Source organism: Lissotriton vulgaris, chromosome 2_1 (assembly GCF_964263255.1).
Source record: "Lissotriton vulgaris chromosome 2_1, aLisVul1.2, whole genome shotgun sequence".
Classification (NCBI taxonomy): domain Eukaryota; kingdom Metazoa; phylum Chordata; class Amphibia; order Caudata; family Salamandridae; genus Lissotriton; species Lissotriton vulgaris.
The window spans coordinates 456300157-456315387 of record NC_141687.1 but is presented as its reverse complement, the minus strand read 5'-3'; the positions used below and the strand labels follow the sequence as shown (position 1 = coordinate 456315387).

Below are 15231 nucleotides of genomic sequence, written 5' to 3'. Positions count from 1 at the left end.
ATTATCTGATATGCATGTCTAACACAGTGATGCAATTCAAATCACTGACCCCACATCGGAATCCATCTTCCTCCAATCTGCATAATTAATCTCCTGCCAACCCTCAAAAAAATGTATTTAGCTTTCTGTCAGTTTTTCTTAGTCACATTCACAATCACCTTGCACAACCCTTGAGCTTCTCTACTTCTCATCTATTTGAAAACTGCAGTCTACATTTATCTCTCACTACCATGTCTGTACCATTACCTAAGCTTTCTCTCACAGAAGGAGATGGGACTCTCCTATCAACTGCTCCCTTAATATAATGATAGAATCACAACACTTACAAATCGGCCATCTGTGAACCCACATAATCTCTAAAACCTAAACACTTACCATGGTTCTAAGATTTTATGTCCTCTCTGAAATCACACACAATCATGCTTGTCTGCACTGTTAAATATTTACGGCCCCATACTACTCAGCTGTTAATCTCTCTGGTACTTGTCATTGAGTTTTATTCCTACTTTCCTATAACGCATAACAACTAATAACGTCAATATAAGGCCAATTACCTCCAACTCACCCTGTTGTACAGCTCTCTACGCTTTTCTGTTCCATTTCAACCCGGTACATCTCATTCTTTCACACCCCTGTAATCAAGCTAATTTGTTGAAAACAGTCCATAGCCATCATGCACTGTCTTTTCCTAAAAATTGAAGCCTCTAGCATTCATTTCATCAGTTATGTCCTGCTTGACATTGCTACTTAATCACTTACTTAGCTGTGTCACCTTCTCAAACTGCTTTAAATCAGCAAATAAAAAATATTTTTATGACTAAATCAAGACCAAAACAACAAGAATCCAATAAGTAGAACTTGAGATATACATTTTTAAAGAATAAACTATTTTGTAGTGCTTAAAGCACCAAACAGGGTTATCTGGTCGCACTTGATCAGGGCAAATCTAAAGGTTCTGTTCGACCATGATGGAGTGCAAGCTGGATACAGGACCCATGCAGGGCCTCTGAACAGTCCCTTGGATGGGTTGACGTTGAGGGTGATGTGTGAAGAAAGGGAAGCAAAGCATTGCTGTTGATTCCGCAGATCTGGGCGAGGCATCTGTTCTGACCTGGGCCAAGTCGAAGATGCGCTGAGAGTTAAGGTGTGATGAACATTGGGGTGATGCAGTGCCCTTGAACCACTGGGCTGTAGGCTATGCGTGCAGCCAAGAGCTATGCATTGGCACCCAGTCGCGCATAGTCATAGATGCATCAGAAACAGGGAACAATGCGTCACACAGTCAGCGATTCAGTGTCCGCGGTTTGGGCAGCAGTGGCGATGCATTGGTTTTGAAGAAAAAGCGCCAGTCCTGATCGGTTCAAGATCGTCGATGCATTGATTTTCTGGGCCACAGAACTTACTCACAAGGGCCCAGGACTGCATTGGCACCACTTGGCAGAGCAGGACTCACAGCAGCCAGAGTCAAGGTGCTGGTTGTAGTTTGAGAGTGAAGTGTTTGATGTCCCCGAGACTTCAGAAACAGGAGGTAAGCCAACAAGCCCTTGGAGATACATTAGTTCTGGGATGTAGAGATGCAAGTTCAGACCTTCTCACTCCCAAGTGAGAAACAGTAGGGAGCAGGCCAACACGCCAAAGCAGTTCGGTAAAGTGGAAAGTTCCTCCTGGTAGCATAGCAGTCCTTCTTCATCGTAGAATGTCCTCAGTTCCGGAAGTGTTCTGAGTTGGTGGTGTCAGATGTCTAGTATTTTTACCCAGTTTTGCCTTTAAAGAGGGGGAGACTTCAGAGAGAGGCTTTTGAAGTGCACAAGGTTCCTGGCCTTTCTGTCCTGGTTCCAGACTCACTACAGTGGGGTGTGCAGCTCTTTGTATGGGAACCGGCACAGCCCATTCAGGTGCAAGTGTCAGCTCCTCCCTCCCATCCTGCCCAGGATGACCCATCCGGATGTAGATTGCCCATCAGGCACACCAAAGCTCTCTTTCTGTGTGGCTGTCTAGAGCTAATGCATAAAGCCCAGCTGTCGCCCACCCCAGATTTGCCTGACCAGAGATAGGCACAGACATGAAAAGGTTAAAGTAAGAAAATGCCAAATTTCTAAAAGTGGAATTTTTAGACTTAAAATCCAACTTTACCATAAGTTGTGATTTTAAATTGTGAGTACTGAGACACGAAACTCTAAATATCTAACTTTTTCCCAACTGGAAATTACACTTATACAATGTAATAAGGCAATCCCAATAATAAACTATGGGAGAGATAAGCCTTGCAGTAGTTAAAAACGAATTTAAGAGTTTTTCACTATCTGGACATGTAAAACTTAAAAGAACATGTCCAACTTTTTAAATACACTGCATGCTGCCCTGGGGGATGTCCAGGGCCTACTTTTAAGGTGACCTATATGTATTAAAAACGGTTTGGGCCTGGCTAGGTGTTAACTTGCCAGATTGACATGGCTGTTTAAAACCACACACAAAGGCTCTGCAATGACAGGCCTGTGACAGGTTTAAAGTGCTACCTAAGTGGGCGGCACAATCAATGTTGTTCAAAACTGTACACATAGGGGCAGATTTACAAGCCCCATGCACCACATTTACGCAGCCGTTGTGTCACCTCTGTGACGCATTGGTCACCTCGTAAAATCGCAGGAACGCCTCTTAAAAGTGACGCAGTGAAATCTTGTCACTTTTACACCCATGCTACGTCAAAACCTTGCGCCTGCTTGAAGCAGGCAAGGGAGTGACGCATCATGTTAGGCATAGGGCGCCCCTGAGCATTGCTGAGCTGCACCGTGCTTGCGACATGACTCCAGCAATGCGTCGCCCTTACGCCGCAGGATGTGACACGCATCACCCTATCCTTGCGCCGCGGTGCGCTGCCTTGTAAATGTAACGCATTTGTGATGGTGCAGGGAGGGAATTGCGTGTCGCATATTTTCTGCCGCACCCCTGCTGTTTGCAGAGATACGCCAGAACTCGTAAATCTGCCCCATAGTCTCTGCAATGGATGGCCAGAGACATGTTTACGGGGCACAATCAGTGCTGCAGGCCCACTAGTTGCATTTCTGGACCTGTGCACATATAGTGCATCTTACTAGGGCCTTAAATGTAAATTAAATATGCCAATTGTGGATAAGCCAATGTTACCATGTTTTAGGGAAAGAGCACATGCACTTTACTACTGGTTATCAGTGCCCAGTAAAGTGCCCAGAGTCCTACAGGCAGCAAAAACAAAGTCAGCAAAACAGGAAGTCAGAAGCCAAAATATCAGGGGAAATCACGCTCCATCCACCAAGCCTTTTAATCAGATTGCTAAACATATACATCCAAACAGATAGTGTGGCTACATACTACGGCTGGCTTTGAGCAGCTTGACTTGTGGAAATGTTAGTGCTGTTCAATGAATGTAAATACAAAATGCAAGGCCCAACTCCTTACAAAACTGCAATTGAACACCAATTTGGTGGTTTTATTGCAGTGTTCTCTAGGCAAATATCACCCTCATGTAGACCAGAAAAGTACTAGTTTGAATGTGAGCTGTGTTTGCATAGGGTGTCAATGTGTCTCCATGAGACTCACCCACTTGTTAAGATATTCCAGGACCCTATTCACCCGCCAGGAGAGGCCAGGTAGGCCCACCACCCATTAGGGGCACGCAGAGTGTACCTCCAACTCACAGTTACATTGCTGTTCAATAATCTAACTGAATATAAAATAAGCAGGCAGTCAGAAAAATTATTACTTAGCCCTACTTCTCCTCCACCTGGTTGGAGAGAGTTTATTTACATAACCTCATAGTGCCTGAGCTCACTAACCAACCAGGTATGAGGTTCATTTTATGTAATAAGGGCCTTCATATTGTTTTTCATTTCAAAATCTGAGTTATGTACCTTTAATACAGTTGTCAGCCCCTTTCAGAAGTAGATACACTTCAACTACCCAACAAAAACATTTTTAAAGAATAATAGCAACATTTTAGATAAGCTTACATTACTTCCAGGGGGCCCAGGTAGACCACGACCACCAGGAAAACCAGCTGCACCCTGAAATAGTAAACAACCATTTATAAGTAGTGTAATAAATATCTGAAAAATACATCATGCTGTGAAAGAAGATTCAGATATTTCAAATTATTATTACATGTTTTTATCATTTGAAAAGCATGTTGTAATACCATTAGCATTATTGCTTGTTTTGTTCCCCCCTCAACAGGGCAAGTATAAATAGACTAAGTAAAAACAACTAAACTCATACTAACTCTAAAAATGTGAACACTATTACGGTGAATTGATAAATCAGCCATATTCAGTAGAGTATTAATCAACCAGATTAAAGAAGTAGGTATATCACCTGGCATTCAATTATTTGATATTGTTAGGCATCTTTTATTTAATTTGTAGTGACTCTCTATAGTAGTGCACACAAAGTATTGAATCAGGAAAATCCATTTCAAAATATGGGGAAACAGGCCCATACTAAATTCTGCTGAAGATCTGATTATGCTTGGATGAAAAAGCATTTCGGAACTCTTGCAAGGTTGAGATGGTTTGCTATTGCTCATATATAACCTTTCTGCAAATTGCTTTATAATGTATTTCAATTCTCAAAGATAATCAATTGCAGAACAGTCAGAACCTTGCTGTGTACTACCTGAACCTCAAAAGGCACTATATTGCTGCTATGGCATAGGATTGTAAATCTTTACATTTAAGGCAAATCAATAAAAATTCAATATCACTTTAAACTGCTAACTTATTTATTGTGAAATGGCACTCTTCACCGTCATCTTTTCCTTTGCTAATATTTTCTAGCAACAGAAAATAACCAGGACAACTGTAGTAAAGTTCTAGTATTTTACGTAGGTTAACTCCTGCAGATATGTGTGCTTTCTATGTATTTCAGTGGTCTAAAGTAGCACTGAGACTGAGTTTTTGTTGTCTACAATTTATACCATATTTCTCTTAACATATATTTTTAAAAATCTGTTAAAGACACCCTAAACACACACAAACATTTTAGTTGTTGAAAAATGCATACATGCCTAACTCGAACAACTAGAACATACAATGTATCAATCTAGAGAACCTATATTGCAAATCATAAAGTACCATGAAAAATGCCCTCACTTCACAATTGTGATTAGAGGCATGAACATATATAAGTATATTCAATCATTCATGAAGGGATTCCTAGTTTGAATTTTGCGATGGATAGCAAATTGCAAATGCTGTCATTAAATCAATCACATTTCAATGAACTCTATATTTTATCAATGGTCACTGAGATGTCTAAAAGGAAAGTTAGAGTCTGCAACTGATTCAATCTGTATCAATACATTCCTTTGATTCACACTCAATTGAAAAATCAATCCCTGTCATGTATTCAGTTGGAAAAATATCTATGGTCTTTTTTCAATCCAAAACCACACACAGCTGTTCTATCAATATCTTTTCCATAAATTTAGTCACTATTCTAAGACCACCTATTAGCTGCACCTTTGCCAAGGGAACATTATAATTGGATGTGAAAGGAACTACCGGAATTTTCAGTTACTGAACCTCGAAGTTAACAAATGAGTCGTTAAACACAATAAAATAAAAGGTGAGCCTGTACCACTTGAGTCTACGTAACAAGTCAGAATCTGTAATTAACATAAATTGATGGGTTCAGTGACCATGGTTTGCAGCCATTTCAATTAAGATGTTCTATATCAAACAATGCAACTATTGGGTAGCAAGCTGACACATGTAACATACTTAATCAACATGTATACTAACATATATTAATACTCACTGGTGAACCAGGGGAACCACGATCTCCCTTTGATCCTGCAGGGCCTGGTGGTCCCTATTTTGTGAATAATGACATTATGTTTTTATCAGTACATGTTCTCTGGCATGAGCAACAATAGCAATAAGAAAAGTTGTCTAAATGTACAATAATCAGACTTTGTTTTGGTAGTGCAATGCTCAATACAAGTAATGCTGGTATATGTGATCATTAGATACTTACATTTGCTCCAGGGCCACCTTGAGGACCAGCCAATCCTGGGGGACCGGGCTCACCTCGTTCGCCTCCAGGGCCTTTTTCTCCTTTGGGTCCGGATTCTCCATTTTGTCCCTATTTTTGAAGAATTACATTTTAATTTATATCTTGTTATGGCACTGTTACATTTCAAAAGTGCAGTCTTGTTAATATGTGGTTGCCTGATGCAAAATGCACTTAGGCTATTGTTGCTTGATATTTCTAAGCATTTTAAACATATGAAAAAGGAGTTGCCATATCTAGCACAGTGATTTAGATTTTATCATGTCATTTTAAATAATATTTCTGGAATGAACAGACACTTCTTAGATTATACCAAAAAATAAGTTTGGTAAGGGGATTTTTTGTACAGTGAAGAGGGCTAGGATGGCGGAAATGGCTTAGGTTTAAACTTGTTGGTCACTTTCTGCATTATAGAGAATTAGAACCTTGGAATACTTAGAACAATCAGTCGGAAGAATTTTCTAAAAGAATATATGGCACTTCTACCTAAGACGATACAAGATGTTAAGTGCCCTCTCCCTTGTTGGTTGCCCAGACTTATAACTTGGATACAGTACCTTTTACAACTGTGGCAACCCTCATAAGTAGGCACAAGTACTACTCTTCAAAACTATAAACAGAACTCCTTACTTCTCATGTAATTAGCCAAATGCATCACTCTCACCAAGGTCAATTCCTTATTTGCCTCTGCACCCCCTTTTTGTACTACAAACTTAAAATGTTCTGCTTCATTTTGTGACTTACAATGTTTATATACATTATATACTCTCACTATGTTAATCAAATTCATCTCATATGATCACCCCTTTTCCACTTTTTACTTAGCTGGGTGAGCCAGGCCTTCCTCCACCACTTTGATTTACTAAACCCATTGTTATGGATAGCACTTACTGGTTCCTGCAATGGTGAACGGTGTCCTGTTCTTTTCAGCCCTGTTTGCAAATGCTATTCTAAGTGTAGTCCATTGATATCACTGTTTACTATTGCTTCTATATTTCTTGCAAATATATAAATTCTGTCTACTTTTAGCTTTCACAGTTTGGATAAATGTATGAACAATAATGATGAAAACCACATTGAAAATAATGAATCTACTACAGTGGCTATATGGTCATAGATGTTTACTAATTATTTAGCTTGCTATTAACTAATATGCCTTCCAATACATTTAAGTTATACTTACTGGAGCTCCAGGGAAGCCTGCAGGGCCAGGAGGACCAGATTCGCCACGCTCTCCCTGCACAGGGACACAGTGTAGGAATTAGTATAAATGATTTTTGTAACCACCATGTAATACAAGGAATTTTCTGAAGATTTGAATAGTTGTTAAATATTCATACTGTTACACGGTACAAAAAGATTAACATAACTCATACTGCACTGCAAATAATCACACTGCAAAGTTTCAAATCAAATTTCTACCATAGAAAACGGTTTTGCTTATTTTTTTCCTCAACAATTTTACATTAACTCCTTTTAAATGGACAGCTTTCATTATTGTCTCCAGACACACACGAGGATACTTATACAAGTCAATGCTGCTGACTGTACATCACAGCTTGCTACATAGGGTCAAAAATATAATCATTTAAGAGGGGGAAATGGAAGGACATGATTATTAATGAAAGACTAGTCAGTATTGTGTGAAAAACAGAACATTATTCGATTCTGATTTAGTCATTTGATGTGTTACATACAATCGGACATTAATTCTGCAAAGGAAAAAGGAACATAGACCAAGATGAAGGACTTAATGGCATCAGTTTTAAGGATGTTTATTGAGTATGATGTAGTTGGAAAAGTTGCATCTTCGGAATCTTACAGACAGTGAGCTGATTGACAAAGTCTTTGAGGTCAGTAGGGAAATAATTCCAGTGTTAACTTCCTTGTTGAGGTTGGAAGACATGGTATCATTGAGGCTAGTTGGACTTATGTGAAGCACAGCAGGCATCTCACATTTCAATAATATTACAGAATGCCCCTGTGCTAATTTCCTGCTAAATGCCTCACAAAACTAGAAGTGGGTGGTGTCCTCTTGCCACTTCAAAACAGGTCCTATGTAAAATAGGATATTTTTGTTTGCTTACAAGTGTGTTAAGGTAGAGACAACCAGCAACAAATCTAGTGTTTTCTTTAACTTTTTGGTGATCCAGGTCAGTGAAACTCTCATTCAGGTGAAGTTAAGTGTGACACCAACACATGACATCATTCTTACGAAAAACAAGATACTCTTAGGTAAGCAGTGATGTGGTCTAAGTACGTATGTCAAATTTCACTGAATAAGTAAACATTCCTTTGATTCTGCTGAAGGGGCACTAATGAAATATTCCAAGACTTTCATGGAGAGTTCAGATTTAGCTATTCCAAAGGATACCCTGGAAATATGGTGGCAAACCAATTCCATCTGTGAGCAGGATCCCCGTAAAAATGGCTGAGGGGTATTGCAGGCAGATTATACTATCTGGGTATGCAATTTCGAATGGCCTATTTTTTTTAATGTACCTTACATATCTATATGCACTCTTTTTACTTTCATTGTTTTATATATTTCGCCCTTTTGACACAGATTACCTGTGTTCTATGACTGAGAATCTACTTGGAAGGGGTAAATTCTGTAGAGTACAAAGAATCTGCATAAGAACGTTTCGAAGTTTATGCTAAAATGATTGGGAAACGGTTTGAAGTAACATGCCCACAGTCTACGATGCTGTTTTATTGTTAGAAATGTTGCGTTTGGGCAAATTATAATCCAATTATAATTCAAGAGTTATGTTTTGCATCTATACATGATTAAAATGCTAAAAATATTGACTGACATTTTATTCACTTTGGTAACATTGACAATTGCTTATATTTCCACAACCTTGTCACTCACTGCTATTATGATAGGTAACAAATACTTACAGGACCCCCACGTGCGCCAAGAGGCCCAGGAGGGCCAGCGGGACCAGCATCACCCTGAAAAAAATGCATATTTTGTATTATTTTGTGCCTACAAAATATAATTAAAAGTCTTTTAAAATATCAAAAGGTGCAAACCTTATCTCCAGATGGACCACCTGGACCTGGGGGCCCAATGGCACCTGCTGGACCCTGAGATAAATAAAAAAAACAAGTTATGAGTACATCACTGCTTCAAATATATTTATGACACACCAATGTAAACAAATGCGGGTCAATAATGTGTTATCTGCAATAACTTTGTAAAAAACACAAGTTCCCACTCACACATTTTTCACTGCATTGCAAAGGTCAAATATCATTTTTGCACCACAATACAGCTTACCTTTTGTGTCTATGACTCACAAATTGCATTTCAGAAACACTACATGAGAAAACAACACTTCTCATACTTCTAAGGCATTGAGCATGTGATTTTATGTCACTGCACAGATTTAAACCTGTATTCTCAGGTTATGGTAACATACACTTTTATAGTGACTACACCATGTGATTTTATCTAACTGTACAGATTTAACTCTTCATTCCCTGGTTATGGTAACATCAGTTTTATAGACACTGCACCAGTAGCGTCTCACGTAGGACATGCTGCGGGCGATGGGGAGGGAGAGGGAAATGGTGGGGGGTAGTAAACTCAGATATACGACAGAATAGAGGAAAGTAACCTCCTCCGTTCTGTCGTATGTCCGAGTTTACTACCCACCCCACTCTGCCCCTCCCTGGCCCCGCCACCCCGCAGCCCACCCTACGCGAGCCACTGCACTGCACAAGAAGAAAGAAATGGCATAAACATACATGCTGAAGCACAAAGCGTATTTGCATGATAGGGGGATTGACAGTGACGTAGATAGATAGATAGATAGATAGATAGATAGATAGATAGATAGATAGATAGATAGATAGATAGATAGATAGATAGATAGATAGATAGATAGATTTAAATTATCAAATTACCCACTTCAGTAACAAAACAACTTAATACAACACGTTTAATTCATGACAGTGTGTAATAACATCCCATCCTCGTCGCCAAAATTGTAATAACTTGATGTCCATAAATCCAGTATATGTAACAATTTAGGTTTATTGTAGAATAAAATCAGGTCAGGTAGATAAATAGAATAAGATTGTATAATGATAGAAATAACCCCACCAGGAGCAGATGGACTTCAGCTCAGCCTCCAGATGTAACTGTTCCTGCTTTCAAGCAAATACAATTGGAACACAGATGACATCATAGAGACATGCAGAGATAGAAATGAGAAACACTAAGGAAGGACAAAGAAGAAATGAAAGCAGGATGTAACACAGTGTTTTGTGTTTAGGGGTTTAATTTACTATTTTATTAGAGGTAGCATAGAAATACACACTCCGTATCTGATATTTGTATACCAAGTCTTAAATTCACAATTATCCATTTTGTATATAACTATTTATGTATTTGCTTTCTCACTCACCTACCTGCAAAAACAACTAAGTGAAATAGTTCTGGACGAGCGCTGCCTCGAGGGGTGATTTTGCGCTAGCTGCTGGACTATTAGAGCCGCTTTTAATTGCAGACAGACGATCTAGGTCTGTCAGCTATTTTAAATTACGCTGTGTTGTGCACGAATATTTATAAAATGTACTTTGCCTACCTCTCCTATTCCCCCTACCCCGTTCCACCACAGGTGCTGCCTGATTGATGTGGAGGGTAGCGGGGGCGTTCTTGTGTGATTTCCCTCACTTCCGGGTTCGTGGGAGGAGTCTGGAGTCAGGGGTTGGCGGGATAGGCTTCTTAAGCCCATGGTATTCACGTCGCACAGTGGACGCGCGCTGCCTCGAGGGGTGATTGTGCGCTAGCTGCTGGACTATTAGAGCCGCTTTTAAGTGCAGACAGACGATCTAGGTCTGTCAGCTATTTTAAATTATGCTGTGTTGTGCACAAATATTTTAAAATTGTACTTTGCCTACCTGTCCTATTCCCCCTACCCCGTTCCACCGCAGGCGCTGCCTGATTGATGTGGAGGGTAGCAGGGGCGTTCTTGTGTGATTTTCCTCACTTCTGGGTTTGTGGGAGGAGTCTGGAGTCAGGGGTTGGCGGGCAAGGCTTCATAAGCCCATGGTATTCACGTCGCGCATTGGACGCGCGCTGCCTCGAGGGGTGATTGTGCGCTAGCTGCTGGACTATTAGAGCCGCTTTTAAGTGCAGACAGACGATCTAGGTCTGTAAGCTATTTTAAATTACGCTGTGTTGTGCACGAATATTTTAAAATTGTACTTTGCCTACCTGTCCTATTCCCCCTACCCCGTTCCACCGCAGGCGCTGCCTGATTGATGTGGAGGGTAGCGGGGGCGTTCTTGTGTGATTTCCCTCACTTCCGGGTTTGTGGGAGGAGTCTGGAGTCAGGGGTTGGCGGGCTAAGCTTCTTAAGCCCATGGTATTAACGACGCGCAGCGGGCGCGCCAAAGGCAAGCCCGTCTGCGCCCGTCCGCGCCAGTACCGCGCCTAGGGCCAAGCACGCTGCCAGTTGCCACTCAACTCAGAGGCGACCCTGGTCCAGATCTCAGCTTATGGCGATGAACAAGGGGGCCTGTACTCCTCAGGTACGGTGCAATCTTGCGGCACGTTGTGTCCCCCATTTCAAATGTAATAACTGTACCTTTTCCTTTACCGCCATAAAAAATTGCCCAGGTTTACTAGAAAATGTCCCTACTCCTTCCATACCTATTAGAACCTACACGGCTGGCCTATTGAACTGTCGCTCCTTGCCGTGTCACTCTAGTGATATATGGCTGCTGCTCTCGTCGAAGGCCTGGGATCTACTCTTTCTTACAGAAACGTGGATTAAGGATTTTTCTAATCCAGACATCAACCTGGCTATTCCCCCAGGCTATCGACTAACAGGCATAAACCGTGAAGGCTCGAAGGCTGGTGGTGGGATTGCTGTTATTCTCCTATCTCACTTGACGATCACTACCAGGAAAATTCCAAATGTAGTTTCCATTGAGGCCCTATACTTCTCCATCTTAGACGCCTCCTCTGCCATATTTTTGGGTGTCCTTGTATATAACCCTCCCGGAACCCCCCCATCCGCCATGGCCTCTCTGTTAGCGGCGATTGCAGATCTGTCACTTACACTCCCATTTCACAGTATTAGGTGATTTTAACCTTCATGTTGATGTAAGCAGCTGTTTACGTGCTAAGAATCTTTTGGACTCTCTGCTAGGCCTGAATCTGACCCAGTGGGTCAGGGGTCCTACACATTCAGCAGGCCACACTCTTGACCTGATCTTTTCCAACTGGGCTGAACTCAAGGTGCTTCCCTCTCTGCCTCTCACGTGGTCTGACCACTTCTTGATCCCGTTTGAAGTATCCTCATCTCGCCTGCCTATCAGGCATCCAAGATCAGAGAACAGGGCAGAAAATGGCATAATATCACTTGTAAGGCCTTGGAACATACATATATGAGCAATACAGGCCCACTGTCAGGTGACCTTAATGCGGAGGCATCCAAATTGAACAATGATCTTTCTGCCGCTATTGAGCAAATTGCCCCAATGCAGTATCTTACCTCCCTAAGGTCCAAGCCTTCGGCTCCCTGGTTCACAGAGGAATTACGGGAGGACAGAAGCAGATGCAAAAAACTGGAGCGTGCCTGGCACCGGTCATATGACCCGGCGGCCAAAACCCTCTACAGATCAGCTCTTAAAGAGTTTCATAAACTCAAGCGCAGCATTATGAGAGATCATTTTGCAGAAAAAATTAAAACAGCGCAAAACTCAACTAAGACCCTTTTTAACATTGTTAAAGAATTTTCTAACCCCCCTGCCTTGGCCTGCTCTGCTGCCTCAAGTCAATTGCTTTGTGATGGCTTGTCAGATTCTTTCTATGAGAAGATCGCTAACATTTCGGCAGCAATCAATCAGAGTCATTCAGCGGCGATTGTAGACAATGACACTTCTCATGATGAAGTGCTTACCTCATTTAAACCCTTGACCAAAGAATATGCTCTGTCTCTGTTCCTAAAATGTAAATCAGGTTCCCCGCTTGACCCGGCCCCGGCTCAGATTCTGAGTGACTTGGCCCCTCTACTGATGAACCCTTTGTTAGAAATTTGGAATACCTCCCTGCCATCTAGCCTTTTCCCCTCTCTGTGGAAACTTGCGATGCTGCTACCGATCTTAAAAAAAGCAGATGCCGATCCACTATGCTTCAGTAACTACCGGCTGATCTCACTTCTACCCAAGTCATCAAAAGTTCTGGAGAAGGCGGTACAGGAGCAACTGTCCGAATATTTAGAATCTAACCAGATTCTACATGACTCCCAGTCAGGCTTTAGGCCAGACTTCAGTACAGAGTCGGCCCTACTGGTGTCTGAGTCAATTCACGAGTGTGTGGATAGGGGAGAGGAGGCCATGCTGGTCCTCCTCGACCTATCTGCAGAATTCGATACAATATCGCATGACACTTTGTTGGATCGCCTTAGTGAGGTGGGCATAGGAGGGACCCCGCTTGCTTGGGTGAAATCCTTCCTGATGGACAGAACTCAACAGGTCTTCCTCAGGCCGTTTGTCTCCACAGAGAAACCATTGACATGGGGGGGTCCCGCAAGGGTCTGCACTCAGCCCTCTTTTATTTAACGTATATCTGACTCCGTTAGCAAAAATGATCAAATCCTGGCGCGTCAGAGTGATCTTCTATGCTGATGATACTCAGCTTGTGTTTTTTTTTAAAGACCACTCTGACAGCTCCATGGTTAATTTCCGACACTGCCTGGTGAACATCGCCTCCTGGATGTCCTCCAATAATCTCAAACTGAATACAGATAAAACGGAGGTCTTATTTTTTAATCAGAAATCCCCAATTCCAGCCAATGTTTGGTGGCCGCCTGAGCTTAACCCCCCTCCGGAACCAGTTCAAGCTGCCTGTAATTTGGGTTTCCAATTTGATATAGCTTTATCCTGTAAAACCCAAATCAATAAAGTTTCGGCATCTTGCTTTGGAAAGCTTCGAATGAATAAAGAAATCATTCTCTTTCTCCCAATGGATTCACGGAGGACGGTGGTTCATGCTCTAATTACGTCCCACTTGGATTACGCTAATAGTCTGTATGTAGGAGCTTCAGCGTATCTCATTAACCGTCTTCAGACAGTGCAGAATTCCGTGGCCAGGTTAATCTGTAATATTCCTTATCGCCACTACATTACACCTTATTTGGCTAAACTGCACTGGCTACCAGTGAGGTTCCGCATACACTTTAAGGCCCTGGTCCTTGCCTTTAGGGCTCTCAACGGACGAGGCCCTGCATACTTGAGGCATAGACTTAAGATGACACAATCTGTACGTGACCTCAGATCAAATCATCTTCGCCTGTTGCATACCCCACGTTTTTCGTCTTGCACGCACTGGGGGCCCGGCCTTTGCTGTGGTCACATCCAAACTCTGGAATCCGTTACCGAAGGAACTTAGATTCACTACATCTGAGCCTCTGTTTCGGAGGAAACTCAAGACTTGGTTCTTCTCCATGATCTAGCCCTCTTTGAATCCCTCTGGTTGCCGTTCGTCTGCAGCGCCGGGACACCCCCGATGGGGGTAGCCGCGAGCTTTACAAGCTTCAAAATAATAATAATAATAATTCTGGTGATGGCGTATATTATACCTTCGGTGAAATCTAGATGCATACATTTAGACACATAGACTTCACTTTTCTCAATTCAAAACTTGGAGGCCTGCATACAATGTTTTAAGCCTTCAAAATACACACAATTTTGTTTGCGATTTTGCAGGTAAAAAATATCACAGACTTTTTGCCCTGTAGTCTGTTTTTGACCAGAAAATGTGTGGACATTTTCTCCTCTAACCAGTCTCAGTTCTTGTTTAACTTTTGAACTCTAGCGCGCTTATTCACAAAGGTATATTCTCTCTAAAAAAATGTATTTATGACCAGATTTTCATTTTCATTCCACCAGTAATTCCTAGAGAGATTCATGAAAGACATAATTGGTTTTATGAGAGTGGAGAGTCGTAGATGTTCTTACTAATAAATCTTACTCAATTGGTAGGAAGAGATCACTCTAATTTGTGGTTTTCCTTGCAAGTTTTTGAGCACCCACAAAGATGTATGTTTGTGGGCATTCCTAAACTCCTTGTTGACCCCAGAGTAAAAGACACATATGCTTCCCACTAGTATGACTGGAATCTTGCTCCCAGTGCTGCTTTCTACCCGGAATGGTAGTGAATAG

The 15231-nt window shown here is 41.6% G+C and overlaps 1 protein-coding gene across 1 annotated transcript in view; it reads right to left on the bottom strand.

Annotated features, from left to right (window-relative positions):
• COL3A1 (collagen type III alpha 1 chain) overlaps positions 1 to 15231 on the bottom strand; it is a 113698-nt gene that overhangs the window by 16745 nt on the left and 81722 nt on the right. The window contains exons 33-38 of the mRNA XM_086955350.1: positions 9085 to 9138; positions 8950 to 9003; positions 7229 to 7282; positions 6010 to 6117; positions 5791 to 5844; positions 3987 to 4040 (exon numbers count right to left, since the gene is read on the bottom strand). Coding sequence (XP_086811476.1) covers positions 3987 to 4040; positions 5791 to 5844; positions 6010 to 6117; positions 7229 to 7282; positions 8950 to 9003; positions 9085 to 9138 — 378 coding nt within the window. The remainder of the gene's footprint in view (positions 1 to 3986; positions 4041 to 5790; positions 5845 to 6009; positions 6118 to 7228; positions 7283 to 8949; positions 9004 to 9084; positions 9139 to 15231) is intronic.